The sequence below is a fragment of the Strigops habroptila genome, chromosome 8 (assembly GCF_004027225.2).
Source record: "Strigops habroptila isolate Jane chromosome 8, bStrHab1.2.pri, whole genome shotgun sequence".
NCBI lineage: Eukaryota > Metazoa > Chordata > Aves > Psittaciformes > Psittacidae > Strigops > Strigops habroptila.
This window is the reverse complement of record NC_044284.2, coordinates 44,312,835-44,329,200: the sequence shown is the minus strand read 5'-3', so window position 1 is coordinate 44,329,200 and position 16,366 is coordinate 44,312,835. Positions and strand designations below refer to the sequence as shown.

General features: G+C 49.2%; 1 protein-coding gene across 1 annotated transcript; it reads right to left on the bottom strand.

Annotated features, from left to right (window-relative positions):
* Nucleotides 1–237: 237 nt before the first annotated feature.
* Nucleotides 238–15,404, bottom strand: UHMK1 (U2AF homology motif kinase 1). The gene is made up of 8 exons (XM_030494852.1): nucleotides 14,995–15,404; nucleotides 13,715–14,007; nucleotides 10,765–10,956; nucleotides 9,868–9,962; nucleotides 8,817–8,893; nucleotides 5,529–5,627; nucleotides 4,486–4,574; nucleotides 238–3,991 (listed from the first exon to the last, which is right to left on the bottom strand). Exons 1-8 carry the CDS (start codon nucleotides 15,278–15,280, stop codon nucleotides 3,845–3,847), a joined length of 1,278 nt encoding a protein of 425 aa, XP_030350712.1. The 5' UTR covers nucleotides 15,281–15,404; the 3' UTR covers nucleotides 238–3,844.
* Between the last annotated feature and the right edge of the window lie 962 nt (nucleotides 15,405–16,366).

Genomic DNA, 16,366 nt, shown 5'->3' with positions numbered 1-16,366 from the left:
GGGCTGATACCGCTGCGGAAACCGTTACGCCAGCGCGGCGTGAGCAAGCGGTGCTGCCGCAAGAGCCTGAGCCCCGAGGGACAGGGACGGGACGCGCAGGCGACCCCCGCAGGGGTCCGAATGACCACAGCCACTGGCGCCACCAGAGCTGGGTGACAGCCTCAGCCCCCCCGGTGACAGAGAATTTATGTGGCACTCAGCAGGGGTCCCACAAGAAAAGCATGCTGGACAACCGCCTCATACTGAAGCATCGTTTATTAATCACCTGTATCAAGCACACATCTGCTCAGCAATGGTGCGTGACGGGGCACAACAGTTGACATCTAACCCGAAGGGAGGCACTGGGTTACAGGGTCCAGCACAGCGGGAAGAAGTGTACTGAACCCCCTGGCAAGACAACCCGGGTGCAAGAGGGTGCTCAGGCTAAGGTGTTTGGAGGCTGGAGACCAGTGAGAATAAAATTAGGAATACAGCTAAGATCAGAGCTGACTTGTGCTTTGGCCAGTGATTTAAAAACCAGTTACCCTCCTTGCATATAATAAATAGGTGGAAGTGCAAAGAACTTTCTCCCTCACTGCTCCCACAGACATTGGTGGCAGAGAAAGGACTACTATTCTTTGATTGGCAGTGACAATTCCTGTCAGATCAGCTACAAAACCCAACCACCACCAAGAAATAACTGAGCGCCAATGTGTTTCCCATTTACACACGTGCTCCAAGGGGACACAGCCCCATGGACTGCCTCCTCTCGGGTAGGAGGGCCAGGTGCCTGGCCTGCCATCCCACCAGAGCAGCATCAGCCTTCCCTGGCTTGTCTTAAGGCTTCATCTTTCATCCCTTTCTCTTTCAAAACAGATCTCTCCCTCAAAGGCAGGCTGCAGGTTTTCGCATCTAGCTGTCACCCAGCCAAGGCTACGCAGGTCGGTGCTACACCAAGGGCAATTGGGAGGGAGCTGCATCAGCAGCACGGAGCAAGAGACCCAGCAAGCATCCAAGCAGAAAGCCTCAACACGGCAGTAATTTGGAGATGGGAAAGCTAGGCCCATCCAGGCACACACCACGACAGATGCCTTGGATTGAATCACAACGCACACTTCAGATACTGACAGGTTTTCGCAGGGCTGAAACTTATGCCAAGCCACCAACAGACCACTGAGACACCAGAGTGAGCTTCAGCTTGATAGAAAAGGTTTTGAAGGCAGAGAGTGCTGGATAATGATAAAATGCTTCTGCTCCGAGGAGCTACTAAACCTCCCTGTACCACAGAGTCTACAGAGGGAAGCGAGGGGCTGGATCCAGTGACATGACAGAGATCAGCATCTTCAACTCTTGGTAGGAATAAAATTTAAAAAAGCAGCTGTGAGGTTTTTGCCCAGCTCCATCCTCATGCCTGGTCAATGAGCATCCGGAGAGAAAATGTGGCAGCAGGAGTTTGCACCTTGAAGATTTATTTAGCTCCTGTTAAAGCAGCTGAACAAAACCCCAGCCAAACTCTGGAGGAACAGCTCTACCATGCTGCGGGAACAGGTTGTAGCTCCTCTCTACAGATTCATCCTGGCACGGCTCTCTATCTTTAGTTGCAAATCCAAAGCATAATTCTGACCGAAAAAGAGATATGCTTGAAAGAAGACAGAGCAGCTCTCAGTCCTAGGCAAATGCATGTGAGAACTTAAATGCATTTAAGTTCTGCACCTGCACCCTGGCATCTCCCTGTCTGGCGCACACACAGCCAGCTTAATGCTGCTGGCACGATGGCATTCAACATGTGAACTGCGGGGCCAAAGTGTTTTTACCCCTGCCTCGGTCCACCAGAGACAGTAACAACTCAGAGCTGAGGAGGTCAGTCAATACTGACCAATATCTACCAATACTCAGAGTACTTGTAAACACTGCTCTTCACATAGTAAAAATTCTCACCCAGTTAATCATCCAATTCCTCCCATACACTAAAGGTGCTTCACTGCAAGAACAATTAAATTAAAAGCAACAAATCACACACCCCATCTATGCAAAGCTGCTACATACATCAAAGTAGCATCATTCCCAGAAAAACTCTGATCAGCAAATCTCACCTTAAAACTCATTGTGGGAGTTTGTTCTTCTCGTGGAAAACCTATCACCTCAAAGGCAACAGAAACATTCAGAGAGATGGGTTCTTTCTGGGGGAGTTTGGAAAGGGCCACAGCAGACAGGACTATACACCAGCACAGAGTGGAACTCAGACTTGTGAAACGCTACAGACATTGGATCTCCTGACATACGGCACACGCACAGAGCAAAAAAATCAAGAGGAGCTTAAGTGCAGGATTCCAGCAATTCCAGCATCAGCAGGATGCAAAAAGTAAACTGCAAGGTAATTCAGGTATTACTCCAGGGAAGGTCAGGGATGGCTCAGGCAGCTGCCCACAAGTGTTTCAGCTGGAGAAAAGAATTCACAAGGGCTCTCCTCCTCACTAAAACTGCTACCAGGGCCACAAGCCAGAATATGCTGGTCCCCCTCTAATTTGGGTTGTTTCACACTACGCATGCCAGGAGTCACGATACCCTGTGTACGGATTTGCACACCCCTGGGAAACTACCACCACCTACCCAATGCCAGCAGCTGTGCAAGTGAGCTTCTGTCTGTGCACTGAAGCCACATGAGCAGACAGCATGCTCCAGGGGGAAACCTGCTCGCCCAGGTTGCTTTTCCCAAAAGCATGTGGCTGTTGTCCCCGATACTGGGAAACACCTTCTCCTGGCTAGTCAGGTCCGTGACTGACAGAGCCCTTTCTATACAGGATCTCAGACTGCCTCAGGCCCTTTGTGTAACCTATGAAGGACCAAAAGTGTCAGTGCTTCTACCTACAAGTCTAATGGATTAATGCAAAACCAAAATGCTCAACACAGAAAAGCCAAGTGTGGGACCTATGACAGACAAATATTTGTTCTTATAAGACTTGCAGGGCAGCAGTCCTGCCGCGACACAAGGAATACCGTGTGCTGTAGCACTCCTTTCAAAAACTATCACCTAAAGATGCTTACGTGTCACAGATGATTTGGCATCAGAGCTACGGAGCATCAGTGCCAGCACAGAGCATATGCTAGAAAAAGATGACTTCACATCGCAGGGTTTTCACATCACCTCAGGCTACAAAGTGCTTACAGGTTGTGCCGGGAATGAGGCTGGCACTGCTCTGATGACATGTATCCACCATCAGTCCCTGCCCACCCCAGCCATACAAGCAAGTTCAGCTTACCACAGGCAGCGTCACCCCACACCTTGCTAAGCCCAGTATGCCATCCGTGCTAGGTCAGACAGATGGCTCTCCTCAGGTCAGGAGGTGGTGACAGGGTAACGCTCAGCAGATCCAATTTCACTGCCTCCTCTGCTCTACGTGATGTGAAGACTTGAAAGTCCTCCTGGTCTGGTTTAGAGAGGATGGTCTTTCTGCTTTATTAGATATTATATATAGATAATCCTCTCTCTAGAGCAAAGTCAGGTGCTACGGCCAAGACTTTACATGGTCTTGCTTCAAATCATGTAAAAGCAGTCACCGAGGCCTGCTCAGCCCCCCCAGGCTCCCCCAGGCACCACTCCTGCCACCCAAGCGCCCGCTGGGGCAAAGCCACACATCCAGTGTAAACGAGCAAGCACAACACACACACAAGCACACGCTGAAAGCCATCCCGGCCTCCCCTGCACATCACAAAGCAGCAGTAAAGGTTTCAAAGCCCAGTTAAGTCCTTTGCATCTCTCCTTCACAGATGACTCAAAAGCAGGGCTAGGAAGCTCTTTTGCACATTCAACTGTAAAACATGTGAGGAAGAGGAGCAAGACAACTCTCCTGATTGTTGCTACTGCCTACAGCAAGTTTTGGTACAGATACCCTCTCTTATAGGCACTCAGTGGGTAAAATGTAGCCACAACAAACTTGCCATCAAAAATCTTTCCAGTCAGCATTTTTTGGGCAGCTTTGGAATCACCAGCATTTGCATATTCAACAAAGACCTGAAAGAGAAAAGAGAGAAATAGGACTTCCAGTGCAGCATGCCACATGCCCCCCCCCGCCACCCTGCAACCAGAGAAACAGTTCCTGAACATATTTTTCCCCTTTAGTCTTGGTAGAGCCCAGAGCAATGGAGCTAAAAAGGAAGAAGCTTCATGCCTGAACTGGAATTTCTTCATCTCTTGCTCCTCATTTCTAAGGGGAGCGTGTTTGCTAAGGTGGGAGAAAGTATGGCGATGCTCTACACCCTCAATGCTTCCTCTCCTGCCCACTGGCTTCTCCTCTTCCCTGCCATACCCCAGCTCCCTGCTAAGGCTGTTTGGGCACCTCCCAGGTTGGGCAACTGTACATAACCAGGAAGGAACCTGTGCTGCCCTTCAAGACAACCTGCTATTTTTAGCACTGTCATCGAGCAGATTTCCAGAAGCTGAGCAGCAGTCCTGCAGCACATGGAGTGTACATGGGAATATGCAGCCTCTTCCCACCATTCACTTACTTGGCCTTTACCAGGATTCTCCTTTGGAATAAGCAAGGAAACCACCGGTCCGTATTTCTGACACTCCTCCCTTATGTCTTCCAAGATATCTGAGAAAGAAAAGAGCTTGTTGGCTTTCACTTTGTAAACTAGATGAGCGAAGAAACAAATTAAGGCCAGATGAACACAATAAGAAACAGCCAACATATGGGCTTTTCTTCTCAATTTAAAATAAATAATCAAGAGGTGCCACAGCAGAAGCTGATGCATAATGTCCATATAATGTCCATATAACAAGACAAAGTGTCTGAACTGAGGCTCAGGAACACAGACCTGCAGGCAGGGAATCCTTGACAGCAGGGTTTGGAGTACATGGACAGTGCTTTTCCTCGCACACAAAGCCTGGCCTTCCAGCAGCTAAAACATTTGGGAATTATGAGCACCTTTTCTTTGTAATGGCACTTGGAGGAAAGTAACTAAAGCAGCTGTCACAAACCCTCCCTTGTGTGAGCAGAACCCAACCTTTTAAATTCATATCCCCAGAGCGCTCTAGGTTTTGCCACTCACGGATTTGAGAGCAGACAGAAATGCAAATTCTACCAACATGGCTTGCCACCTGCCACATAGAGTTTTTGCTACAGTTTAAGAACTCCAATGAGATATTTCAGTTCTCTGCTGAGATCTTGGATAAGTTCATTAGCAAACTTTCACAGATCTCTGCTACTGGGCTCCAGAGTCCTGCACGTGTCCAGCAGAAGCTCAGAGCCACAAATGCATTATGAGGTCTGTGGACATTTAACCAAATAAGAAAATCAAAATATGTTATTATTTTTTTAATCTAGGCTCCTTCAAGAACACACCACAAGCTCTGCTTTCTGTCTCAATCTCTTGGTCTATTCTCTGTTGGTGCAGTTGATCCATTTGGTAGCAAATCTCAGCCAAGCAGCTCTTTGCTGTTCTGGTGCCTATTAATTGTACTTCTGCTTGTTCTCGCATTCCCAAAGCCAAACAAAAGAGTCCATGAGACCACATTGCTATATAGGAATTGCACTGCTTGCACCAACCTTCATATTCTTCTTCGCACTGCAGAGAAGCATCGCTTAGGACATTTAGCAGCCTCAGCACAGGCGTGGGGAGCATCACCAAGTCTTCAATATGGGGAGCTGTTTGACACCCAAAGACAGAAATCAAAGTCCAAAGGAGCAAGGAAACAGGAAGTTAACTCAAAATACGCTGTCATACACAGCATTTCCTGCTCTTTGCAGGACAGTTTTGTTTCTCTTCACTATTACCTGCAGTTACAGCCTGTATTCTCCCTGTTTCCTACTTAACCGCACCTGTGCACTGAGAGACTCTTCCAAAGGGTTCAGTGCATTCTGCAATTATACTGGGACCAGCACCTGAAATTGCTTTTAAAATTACAAAGCTAGCAGAAATTAAGACTGGGGTTATGCCTACTTAGCTCAGATTCAGAAACTGATGTGACCTCAAGAGCTATGCTAAGTTCAGCAAACTGCCCTGCATATATGGAGATATGGGAAGATAAAAGAACTACTCTGCAACCTGCCTCTCCTGTTACTGCTACAAGCTGAAAACAGGCCGGCCAGCTTCTGTAATTCCAATTCTTAAGCTATACTACAGCACAAGCCTCACTATTCTCCAGGGTATCTTTCAGTTCTTCCCTAAACACCATGCAAGCCTTCCCCCTTTCAAAATCCAACTGCAATGCACTGTTTTTAAGACCACCACTCAATCTTGCAAAGAAATGAGAAAAGCTACTTAGCTACTTAAACAATGCACTGCTACAGAATAAGACATGGCTAAAAGAGGGTGGCCACAAGGTGGGTGAGCAATGATCCTGTGAACTTCACAGTAGAAATAACGCCCGCTGCTATGGTGCACGTGGCTCTAATAAAACAAGCAGCTCCAGGATGGCCTAACAAGCAGTGTAGCATAGATATTACTGTGGAAGAAGAAAATAACCAAGGTGGACAGACTAATGCCAAACTATAAGAGTCAAGTCCAAGAAGACACCCAGTCTTCTACAGACTCAAAGCAGCAGGGACACTGTCAGCTCCCCAGGGACAAAAGATTGATTTCATGTTCCTGAAAGGCACTGGCAGGCCAGTCATGAATTTAGGATCTGGAAGCCCAACATGGAGAGCATTAATGTTTTTATCTGTACTGGCAGCTACAGTTGCCAAACACAACAGCAGTACCTCACAGTTCTCCCACTTGACAGTGAGAGAGGGGAGAGAAAAGGGAAGAAATGGCTCCAATTCTCCAGTCTGAGGGTTCTGTCTACATCTGCAGAGATAGTGGGTTATTATTTCCTTGGAAATACTTTTCCAAGCTAAGCACACAACACATGTGAGGGAGCTGACATCTCTGCCAGGCACAGAGAGATGTTGATTTCGTAGTGCAAGAGGAGATGACAGACAAGCACACAGCTATAAATCAACTCCTACCTGACACGGAAGAGTCCTTATGAAAAGCTTAAGAGTACGAAAGGTCTTATCATCCTAGATGATGCCCAGATAGCACTCAGGGATGGCCCTTTGAAGAAAGGTGCTGCATCCAGATAACCAGGCATGTTCCAGCTCCAAGCAAACCTTTGGGACCATTCCTCCACAGGACTGTTGGCAATCAAGAAGCAACATCAGATGAACCAGAGACTGAAAGAATATTTAAGTGTCGCCTCAGTCTTATATGCTGCCCCTTTTACTGAAGTAAGTCTGTACTTCATTTCACATGCCTTTTGTCAGAGAGGGAAACAAACCGAATCCTAGGACTCAGAGCCATCTGGTCTTCTCATAACCAAGTGACAAATGCATTTCTTGCAATACCCTTCTGCCGTAGGAGGTACTTTCTGCCCAGCCCCTCTGCTTCTCCTCACAGTGCCAGGAGATACCAATCACACTGACAACAGAGAGCCCGCAAGCAGCTCAGGAAAGAAGTTGATGAACTGGAAAGTCAAAACTTGGCTGTAAATTACAAGGAAAGCCATTCTCAGCTGTCTTTGCTCTAAACAGAAAAACTGTGTCCAAGTGAAAGGCAATAACAGATCATTTTCCGACTTCCTAGGAAAGCAACAGTAAATGCTTCTTTGTGGAGACAAGCATATGTACAAGTTTGGCAAAGAGAACTAGGAAAAAAAGAAGCTGTTATATAAACTTGTTTAAGTGCACTACCCACAGAAGCACCTTCCTAGGTACAGTTAGAGGTCTGTGTGTTTAAAACTAGAGCAGAAAGCACTGCCGATTACACTATTCCCTCTGCTCTAAAGCAATACCAGCTGCAAAGTTCAGCCACGGAAGGTGGCTTTGGTTACCACAGTTCCAGTTTCTGAGATGCAAGGGAAGTCTGAAAACAGGAACAAGTTTGTTACCTTTGCCTAATACACAGGAATGCCAGTATCTTGACGTGACCTCAAGAGGCAATACATAACAACCTTCACTGCAAAGTACACCAAGAAGCTTAAGAAAAGCAGGACAAAGATTCAAGGGAAAATGCTAGTCCAGTCAGAAGCTGGATGTCTGAAGCATCAATTTATGCTGCAGAAAAGCTGGATGCAGAGCTCTTCACTGGTGGTCCTGAAAACAGGCAAGCTTTGGAGGATGCTGCAGTTCTTTTGGAACAGAAATCAGGGAGGGATATGAGCTTAAACAAGGCAGTGTCAGCCCATCGTTTGCTAACAGCCTGCAACCCACATGGGGAGGAGGGAGGGTGGAGGTGGTCCTGGGGAAACATTTTAATAGATTGAAGAGAAACTGACAGATGAAAGTGCCAGTGACCTGCCACACTGGCATGAGACAAGGCAGGCCAGTCACTGCAAAAACAGGCTTGCACCATGAGAACACACTAGGACTATTCAACCTGTGCAGAGAATGCAGGAGCAGCAGATGCTACCACCAGCCACTACCATAGTCACTCACATCCCTGGCTTCTGAACTGGGAAACACTTGGCATATGAAGAACAATCTACCCACCATAAATAGCACAGTACTCTTCAAAAGCACCTTAACAGGCACAGTATTAGGTAAATACTTCTGTCCCCTCAGATGAATGCTGCTGCTAATACACTCTTGGTCAGTTTGATCTGGGCAGAGTTTAATGGGAATCCAACCAGGGAAAAGCAACAGCCCAGGGGGCTAGAGGGGCATGGCAGCACTGAGAGCACAGGCATCGCTCTGACCTGCCTACTGTGATACCACGGAGAGTTGGCAAGTGCTGCTATGAGCAAAGGAACAGCAATGAGGCCAGAACCACAAACAATACAACTTAACTGCGCTCTGTGGCTCTTCTAGTACCTGCTGAGAAAGCCATAAGCAGGGGTGACATGTACAGCTTACCAAAGGGAATGCTGAAGAACGGGCTGCATAAAGCCTTCTCAGCGGAGGCTCGCTTTCCTTGGTCACAATGAAGCATGCTGGAAGAGAAGACACCCTTATGCTCTTTCATGTAACATGCCTGCATCAACAAATTAAACACAGGCTGGAAGCCAGTACTGAGGAACACCCTATCTTTTGGGTTGCTTATGGTTCAAAGAGAAGAATGAGAAGCATGTCTTTCAATTCACGGCTGAAGCACAACAGAAGGATCCCCTGAAAGAATTTCGGGTACACGGCATGGTAAGTTTTTCTTCTTGATGACTCTCGGCACTAAATGATGGAAGTTGCTCACTTAACAAGTTCACAGGGAAGTTCAACACGGCATGTTCCAGCTCCGCTTTCCCAGACCATTCAGCCCGTGTCTCAGGCACACATGCAATCTTATGAAAGTGATCACGCTCCAAGCAGCTCCCACATCTTTCCACAAATGGCATTCAAAGCAGCTAATAGTCCAGTGCTTGCCAGAGAACATCCCTTACTCAGCTTTACCAGAGGCTCCCAATGCTATTTCTGCCAAGTTGCATCCTCATTCACTCTGGAGCCTCAGAACAGAGTTACAGGAGAGCAAAAACAATCCCCTTGGCAGACCTCTCAGTAGAGAGCTACACAAGTGCATTTGAATCTTGACAGCAATGGAGAAGCAGCACTGTCTGCCCCCCTCCCTTGTTTCTGACAACACGCCCCTAAAGCAGCAAAGTCTCCAGTTTTCTCCAAATATAACCTCGTTGGCAGGAAGTGCAAAGCACTGAAACAGCAATTGATTAACATCATGACTGATATTCTTTATGCACTTACTCCAAACTGTGCCAAAATCAGGAGCTGAAGGATGTCTGCTAATGCTTGCACTTGTTACTAGCATAGTGGCTGGGAGATTTTAAAAATAAAAATTAAGAAAAAAGAAAAAAAAAGTAAAAGAAAAAAAATGTTCGGTGTGGGCTCTAAGTTACCAAGAGCAGGACATGAGACTTTACAGAGAACATCTTTAAGCACGTTAGTCAACATGACAAGATACCTTTTGATAAGGTCTCTGAGGTGATAAGCTGGAATGGCTGAATTAACCACCCCTTCACTGGCAAATATGCGATCAATGGTGGCAGAACTGTTTGTCTGGAAAGAACAAGGAACAGTGCTTAGGGAGGGGAAAAAAAAAAAAAAGACCAGTGCAAAGCTTACAATATCCCACCATCTTCTAGACTGGATGCTGAGGGCTCTAGTACTGTGGCATTTTGTAAGAGATCCCCAATGCTCAAGCCTCACATGTTAAACCAGCAGGCCCGCATCAGATGACGTTTTTCCTATTTGCCTGCGCAAAACCTAGAAATTTCCATGCACAGGCAAATTTGCGGCTACTGCGGACGTTAGGATGTTGAAAGGATACTCTTACCGGGAAGCGGATCACAAACCAAAACTATTTCATAAAGAACTGAGGACAGCACCAGGCTCCTGGCTCACAACACAGAGCCTTCATCTTGTTTTCTCAGGATATAGACTTACAAGAGGATCCCCAAATTAGAGCGAATGTTAGACTAAAACCAGCAAGTAATTCCTCTCTCATTGTGCTGCTGAACTAGCTGGTGGCCATCAGTCATTTATTTTGTCCTTCCTTCTGTGCCACACTACAGCCAGTGTAACTGACCTCCCAAATATTGGCAAGACACAGGCTGCAGAGACTCCTGAAACCCCCAGCTTTCAGTAACCTGAACATAGGCAGCATTCAGACATGCCAGTCCCACAGGGCAGGCAGGCCTTTAAGGCTCTGAAACCTTAATTTTCAAGGCAATAGGATTAGAGCAACATCCTGGAAACATACTCTAGTTGCCAGATCCCACCTCACAAATCCAGGTTACAAACGAGAAGCAGAAGGATGCATTTGGTGCAAGCAAGTACACCTGCAGCAGCTCTCTCTTACCTTCCATTCCTGAGATTGGACTGTATGTTTCAGTTTCATTCCTGAGAACATTTCCAGTAAAACAATTCCCAGACTCCACAGATCCACAGCAGAGGTACACTCCGTCTCACTCTGGAGCCCTGCCTGAGCCAGGCAGTTCTGCAGTTCTGCCTCTGGAGCTCGATACCCGTCTGTTTGAATATATTTCACATCCTACAGAAGATCAAACACACAGAAAAAGTTATTTTCCAGATTCAGGTTCTCCACTCTATTCTTAAATCAGTTCATAGATACCCTTCCAAACAGGTCACCAAAACATAGCTAAATTGACAGAGAGTGTTGTAGGTAGGCAATTCAACTCGCTATACTGCTGTGTTGATAAGGAAAGAAACCAAGACTGTCTGGAAGAGAAAACATCTCCCAGCAAAACAGCAGGCATCCCAGTAACATCTGATCTTTCTGAAAGACAGGTCTGCTGGGAGGAAGAGGCTGGATGTCACTGTGGGCTGACCTATTGCCTCTTGTAAGCACAGAAGACACTAGAAGTTTCAGGATAAGGCTCAAACACCCACAATATGCTCCCGCATCAGCTGCATGAGAGCACAAACAGCCCAGTCAGAACAGCAAGGCTCAGTTACAGCTGCCATTATTCAAGCACTGATGCTCTCTGGAACAAAACGTTAGAAGAACGAGGCAGGCACCTAAAGCTCAGGCAAGGAAATTATCAAAGGCGCTTCCTACGCTCCTCTTCCTTCTCTCCCTTGCAGCCAGAAGCGCTGCAGCAATCAATACCTGCTCAGCTGCTGTGGCTGGCAGAGTAAGACAAAATGCCCACACACCACCTGCTTAAAAGAAACCAGGAAATTCCAGAATCACAGAAGCTCTGGCTGGAGGGGCTGCTCTGAAGGTCTCCAGCCCAGCCTCCTGCTCACAGCCAATATCCGATCAGTTGGCTGTGGCTTTGTGTAGCCAAGTCTTGTAAGTGTCCAAAGACAAACTGCATGCTGCACCTTTTTAACACGGGAAGGCTCATCTTAGGTACACTGTCGCAACAAAAAGAACGACACAAGAACAGGCAAGCCTACTTCCTGCGTAAGGTGCAGGATTGGGAATTCTTACCAAGGGAATATATTCAAATCAAATTTATCTGGTTCTCTCATTGAAAAATAAAGTTTACAGAAGACGTTTTCAGGCAAAGAGATTGCCAAAGTGGCTTATAACTTAAAAAAAAATTGATACATAAATTGCTCATCAGTGTCCCTCCTCCTATCAGCAAAGAGCAGAACCTCTAGCATGGCAAAAGCAGCAATTTAGCAGCCCCACCAAATAACATTTAGAGATAGAGAAAACATTGTGGTCATTGGCCACAGAGTGAGATGGAATTTCACTCCTACCATCTAAGGCATTTTGAGAGATGTAAGTGGTTGAGACCTTGCTCTGTGCACAGCCATTCTCTGTTAAACAGTAACAGCAGGAAAAGTTATGCAAGGATAAGCTTGGCAGAGCTGTCATAAATAAAAGTAGTATAGTCTTGACTCATATAAGGAAATCATGTACATGTGCTGTTGCCCAAGGTAGCGGTGGTGAGGGGAAGCTGATACCCAATGCACAACCAAAGCAAGATGAGAAGGTTCACCCATAGAGCCAGCATATTTCTGGGAACTGGAAAAGGAAACTGAGCCAAACAAAGCAGATTAGAAGGAACCACAGAAGCAAGTAAAACACCTGATCAACTATTATGAGGCAAGTCGCAGAGCAAGCAACAAAACACAGATCTGAATTAAAAAAAAAAAACATCTGCATTAGACATGGGACACCAGGAGAATGTTTTTTGCTGATAGACAGCAACAGATTACCAGCATAAACCAGCTTTCAGCCAAGAATGTGGGAGAATTGAAGACAACATGGAGGAGTTAAGAAGCGCAAACATTAAAAACAACTCCTGTACCAAAGAATGCAGACAGATCACCCACACAGTCCTGATATTCACAGTGGGCTGTACTGTCAGTACCAGGTAAACCCGTAAAAAAAGTATATGAATTTAAAACCTCTAAATGAGTAGAGTGCACAGAATAGGGACAAGCCAGGACAATGTCTGCATGGAAAAAAAATCATTTGTTTACTAAACCTACTGCCCATCACCCAACCATTAAAGGCAAATTTGCTAAGAGGCTACCTGATGAAAAAGCTTTACTGATACCCCTCACAGGCTATTACTGGGAGAGGGAGGGGTAAAAGGAAGCTCTATCAAACCAACAGCAGAACCTCCTGAGGCTCTTTGCTTTCATAAGAGGCCACAGAAGAGAATGAAAACAGCAAAGACAAACTTACAAAACCCAGAATCATCAAAACAAAAAAAGTGACCACATGAAGACAGAGTGAAAGCCCGGCAAACGGGAAAAGCACAGTAGAACAGGCAGAGATCTGTCTGTGTCAGTAAAGAACGGACACTGCCTACCCACAACCAGAGTATGGGCTTTTGTCAACACAATGACATGGGAAAGGCACATCCAGACTTCCCAAAAAAGGGAAGCTGCTGAAGACAGGATGAAAGTAAAGACAAGCACAAGGACACTGCCAGAGATAATGCAGTTGACTGGGAGGCTGATGGTGAAGCCTGGATTACTACATGCGATAAGGGATGATAAAAGGAAATTCTATAGATCTGGGTGCTCCCATGCGTCTGACCACATTAAAACTAGCAAACCTTCCAGGAAGCTGACACACCACTTCTTTCAGGCATCATTAACTTTGGAATTCGTGGTCATACGTAGCACAAAGGCTTAAGACATCAAGAAAGACATGCAAAGAGAATGGGAACACAACGTTTTAGCCTTTTCCAGGAAACCCTCAGCACCGGCTCAGCTACTACTTCGATCAGGTCACGTCAACTCCTACACTCAATGAACCAAAGAGATCACAGACCCACACAACACAGAGCCAACCGCTTAGACAGCAGCAGGTTACAAACCTGATTCCCCTCTTTGAAGCTAAGTCCAAAGTCAATGAGCTTAAAGCACTCCTCCTCTGCGCTCCACAGGATGTTGCGTGGCTTGAGGTCTGCGTGCACGTAGCCTTTGTGGTGCAGGAAAGCCAGGGCTTCAAGAACATCTCGGGCGCAGTGCTGGATCACCCACATGGAGCAGCCCTGGTTGCTGGAGTGCAGCAGCAGCTCAGACACGCTGATGTCCAGCAGCTCCAGCAGGAGACAGCGAGATGGGCCATTTGCAGAGTAGTGGTTGGTGAACACGCCGTACAGCGTCACTACAGCCAGACACAGTGACAGGCATTGGTAACAAGCAATTAAACAGTCACATTCCACCACCGCCCTGATCACCGCAAAAGCTGCAGGAGGCAGCGTGCTGTTCAGAGAGAGGGAGAACCAGACTTCAGAGGGAGGCAGCAAGGGAAAACCAGTCCTGTCACCCCTAAGGGCTTTGGAGGACAGGCTCTGCTAAAGCATGAGGGCCAAGCGCTCAGAAGGTCAGTCTCTGGAACATGGATAAGCACATCCCAGTGGGTAAAATGGAGGTAGTACCACTCTTTTTGGGACATATCAATCTCCTCCCGTGACAAACCTAGCATAGTAGAGACCTGACCTCTGCCTGGGTGTCTAGGTATGTTACAGCATTAAAAAGCATATCACACGGACAGAAAGAATCAGTGATGGGTGAACCTGGGGGCCTCCCGCAGATGCCTCTGATGCAGAGGCTTCCTCCCTTGCCAGGCCCATTCCCACCCATGCAGCAGCTGTAGACGGCAGGCAGACAGCACCCCACACTGCCCTGCGCGCAGCGCGGCTCAGGCAGCCCTGCCCAAAGGGGGACACCGGGGTGCCCTGCCTGCAGGACCTACTCTGCCGACCCACAGCGTGATACCATCTCCTGCCCGCCCCAGCGAGGTCACCCACAGGGCCCAGCCCAGCGAAAGGGGGTACCCAGCAGCATGCACCAAGAAGCACCCACTGCAGGAATGCTGCTTTGGGGTGTCCAGCCCAAGGGCCCTCAAACCTGCCCGCCCAGGGGTGCCAACCCAAGGGGTACATTGTTCTGGGGGTCCCCAGCCCTGCCTGAGGGGGTCAGCTTGGGGATGAGGGCACCCATGCTCCCCAAGAGGCTGCGGGAGGGGTAGTCTGGGGACACCAGTTTGCCCGGGGGGAGACTGTCCGTGGGGGGGCTCCGGGGACAGGGGGTGCCCGCGGGGTCCCCTGCGAAGGGGGTTTGGGGAGGGGGGCACCGGGGGTGCCGTTACCGATGTTGCGGTGCCCGCGGAGGTGCTCGAGCGCGGCGCGCTCCTTGCGGAAGCCGTACTCGGCGCAGTCGGCGGCGGGCGGGCGGGCGCCGGGGCGGCGTGCGGGGCCGGGCCGCGGCGGGGGGGGCACGAACTCCTTGACGGCGCCGGGGGGGGCCCGCGGGTCTCCGCAGCAGCGCACCCGATAGACGGAGGCCGAGGAGCCGCTGCCCAACGGCGCCTGCACCTCCCACAGCCGGCCCAGCGCCTCCAGCAGCGGCGCCGCGCCCCACACGCACCCCGACATGGTGCGGTCCCGCCTCACATCGCCCCCCCGCCGCTCCCGCTGCCCCGCCGCTGCCACGCAATCCGCACCGACCCCGGCGTCGGTCGCCGCCGCGCTCCGGCCGCCATGACACCGGAAACGGGGCGGGGACACTGGGCGGAGCCGCCACCGACCCGCCCCTCCCGGGGCGGAGCTGGCACGGGGCTGCGGTACCGCGGTACCGCGGTCCGGGCCCCTCAGCCCGGGCACTGGCAGGGGTCTTGTCCCCTCAGCGCCCAGCACAGCGGCGCAGCCGTGTCACCCTCGGCCCGGGCGCCGCCAAACTCACACAGCGACCCCCCGCTCCCCCGTGGCCGCTGGGCCTGGCTCCCGGGGTGGGGGTGCTCTTTGCAGGTGTCAGGCCTCTGGCAGCGCTTGGTGGGGATATGGACGGAGCTGAACATGAGCCAGCTTGTGCCCAGGCAGCCAAGAAAGCCAGCGGCATCCCGGCCTGTATCAGCAACAGTGTGGGCAGCAGGGCCAGGGCAGTGATTGTCCCCCTGCACTGGGCACTGGTGAGGCCGCATGTCGAATCCTGTGTTCAGTTCTGGGCCCCTCACTACAACAGAGACATTGAGGTGCTGGAGCGGGGCCAGAGAAGGGCAACAGAGCTGGTGCAGGGCCTGGAGCACAAGTGTGGTGTGGAACAGCTGAGGGACCTGGGGGTGTTTAGTCTGGAGAAGGGAAGGCTCAGGGGGGACCTTATTGCGGTCTACAGCTACCTGAAAGGAGGTTGTAGGGAGGTGGGGGTCGGTCTCTTCTCCCAAGTAACAAGTGATAGGACAAGAGGTAACAGCCTCAAGCTGTGCCAGGGGAGGTTTATATTGGATATTAGGAACAATTTCTTCACAGAGAAAGTGATCAGGCATCGGAACAGGTTGCCCAGGGCAGTGGCGGAGTCACCATTCTGCAAGTGTTCAAAACCATGTAGATGAGGCCCTCAGTGGCATGGTTTAGGATGGCCTTGGCAGTGCTGGGGTAGAGGTTGGACACGATGATCTTAAAGGTCTTTTCCGACCTAGTGGATTCTATGATTTCCCTTAAACCCCATTGCTTTAAGTAGGGCAG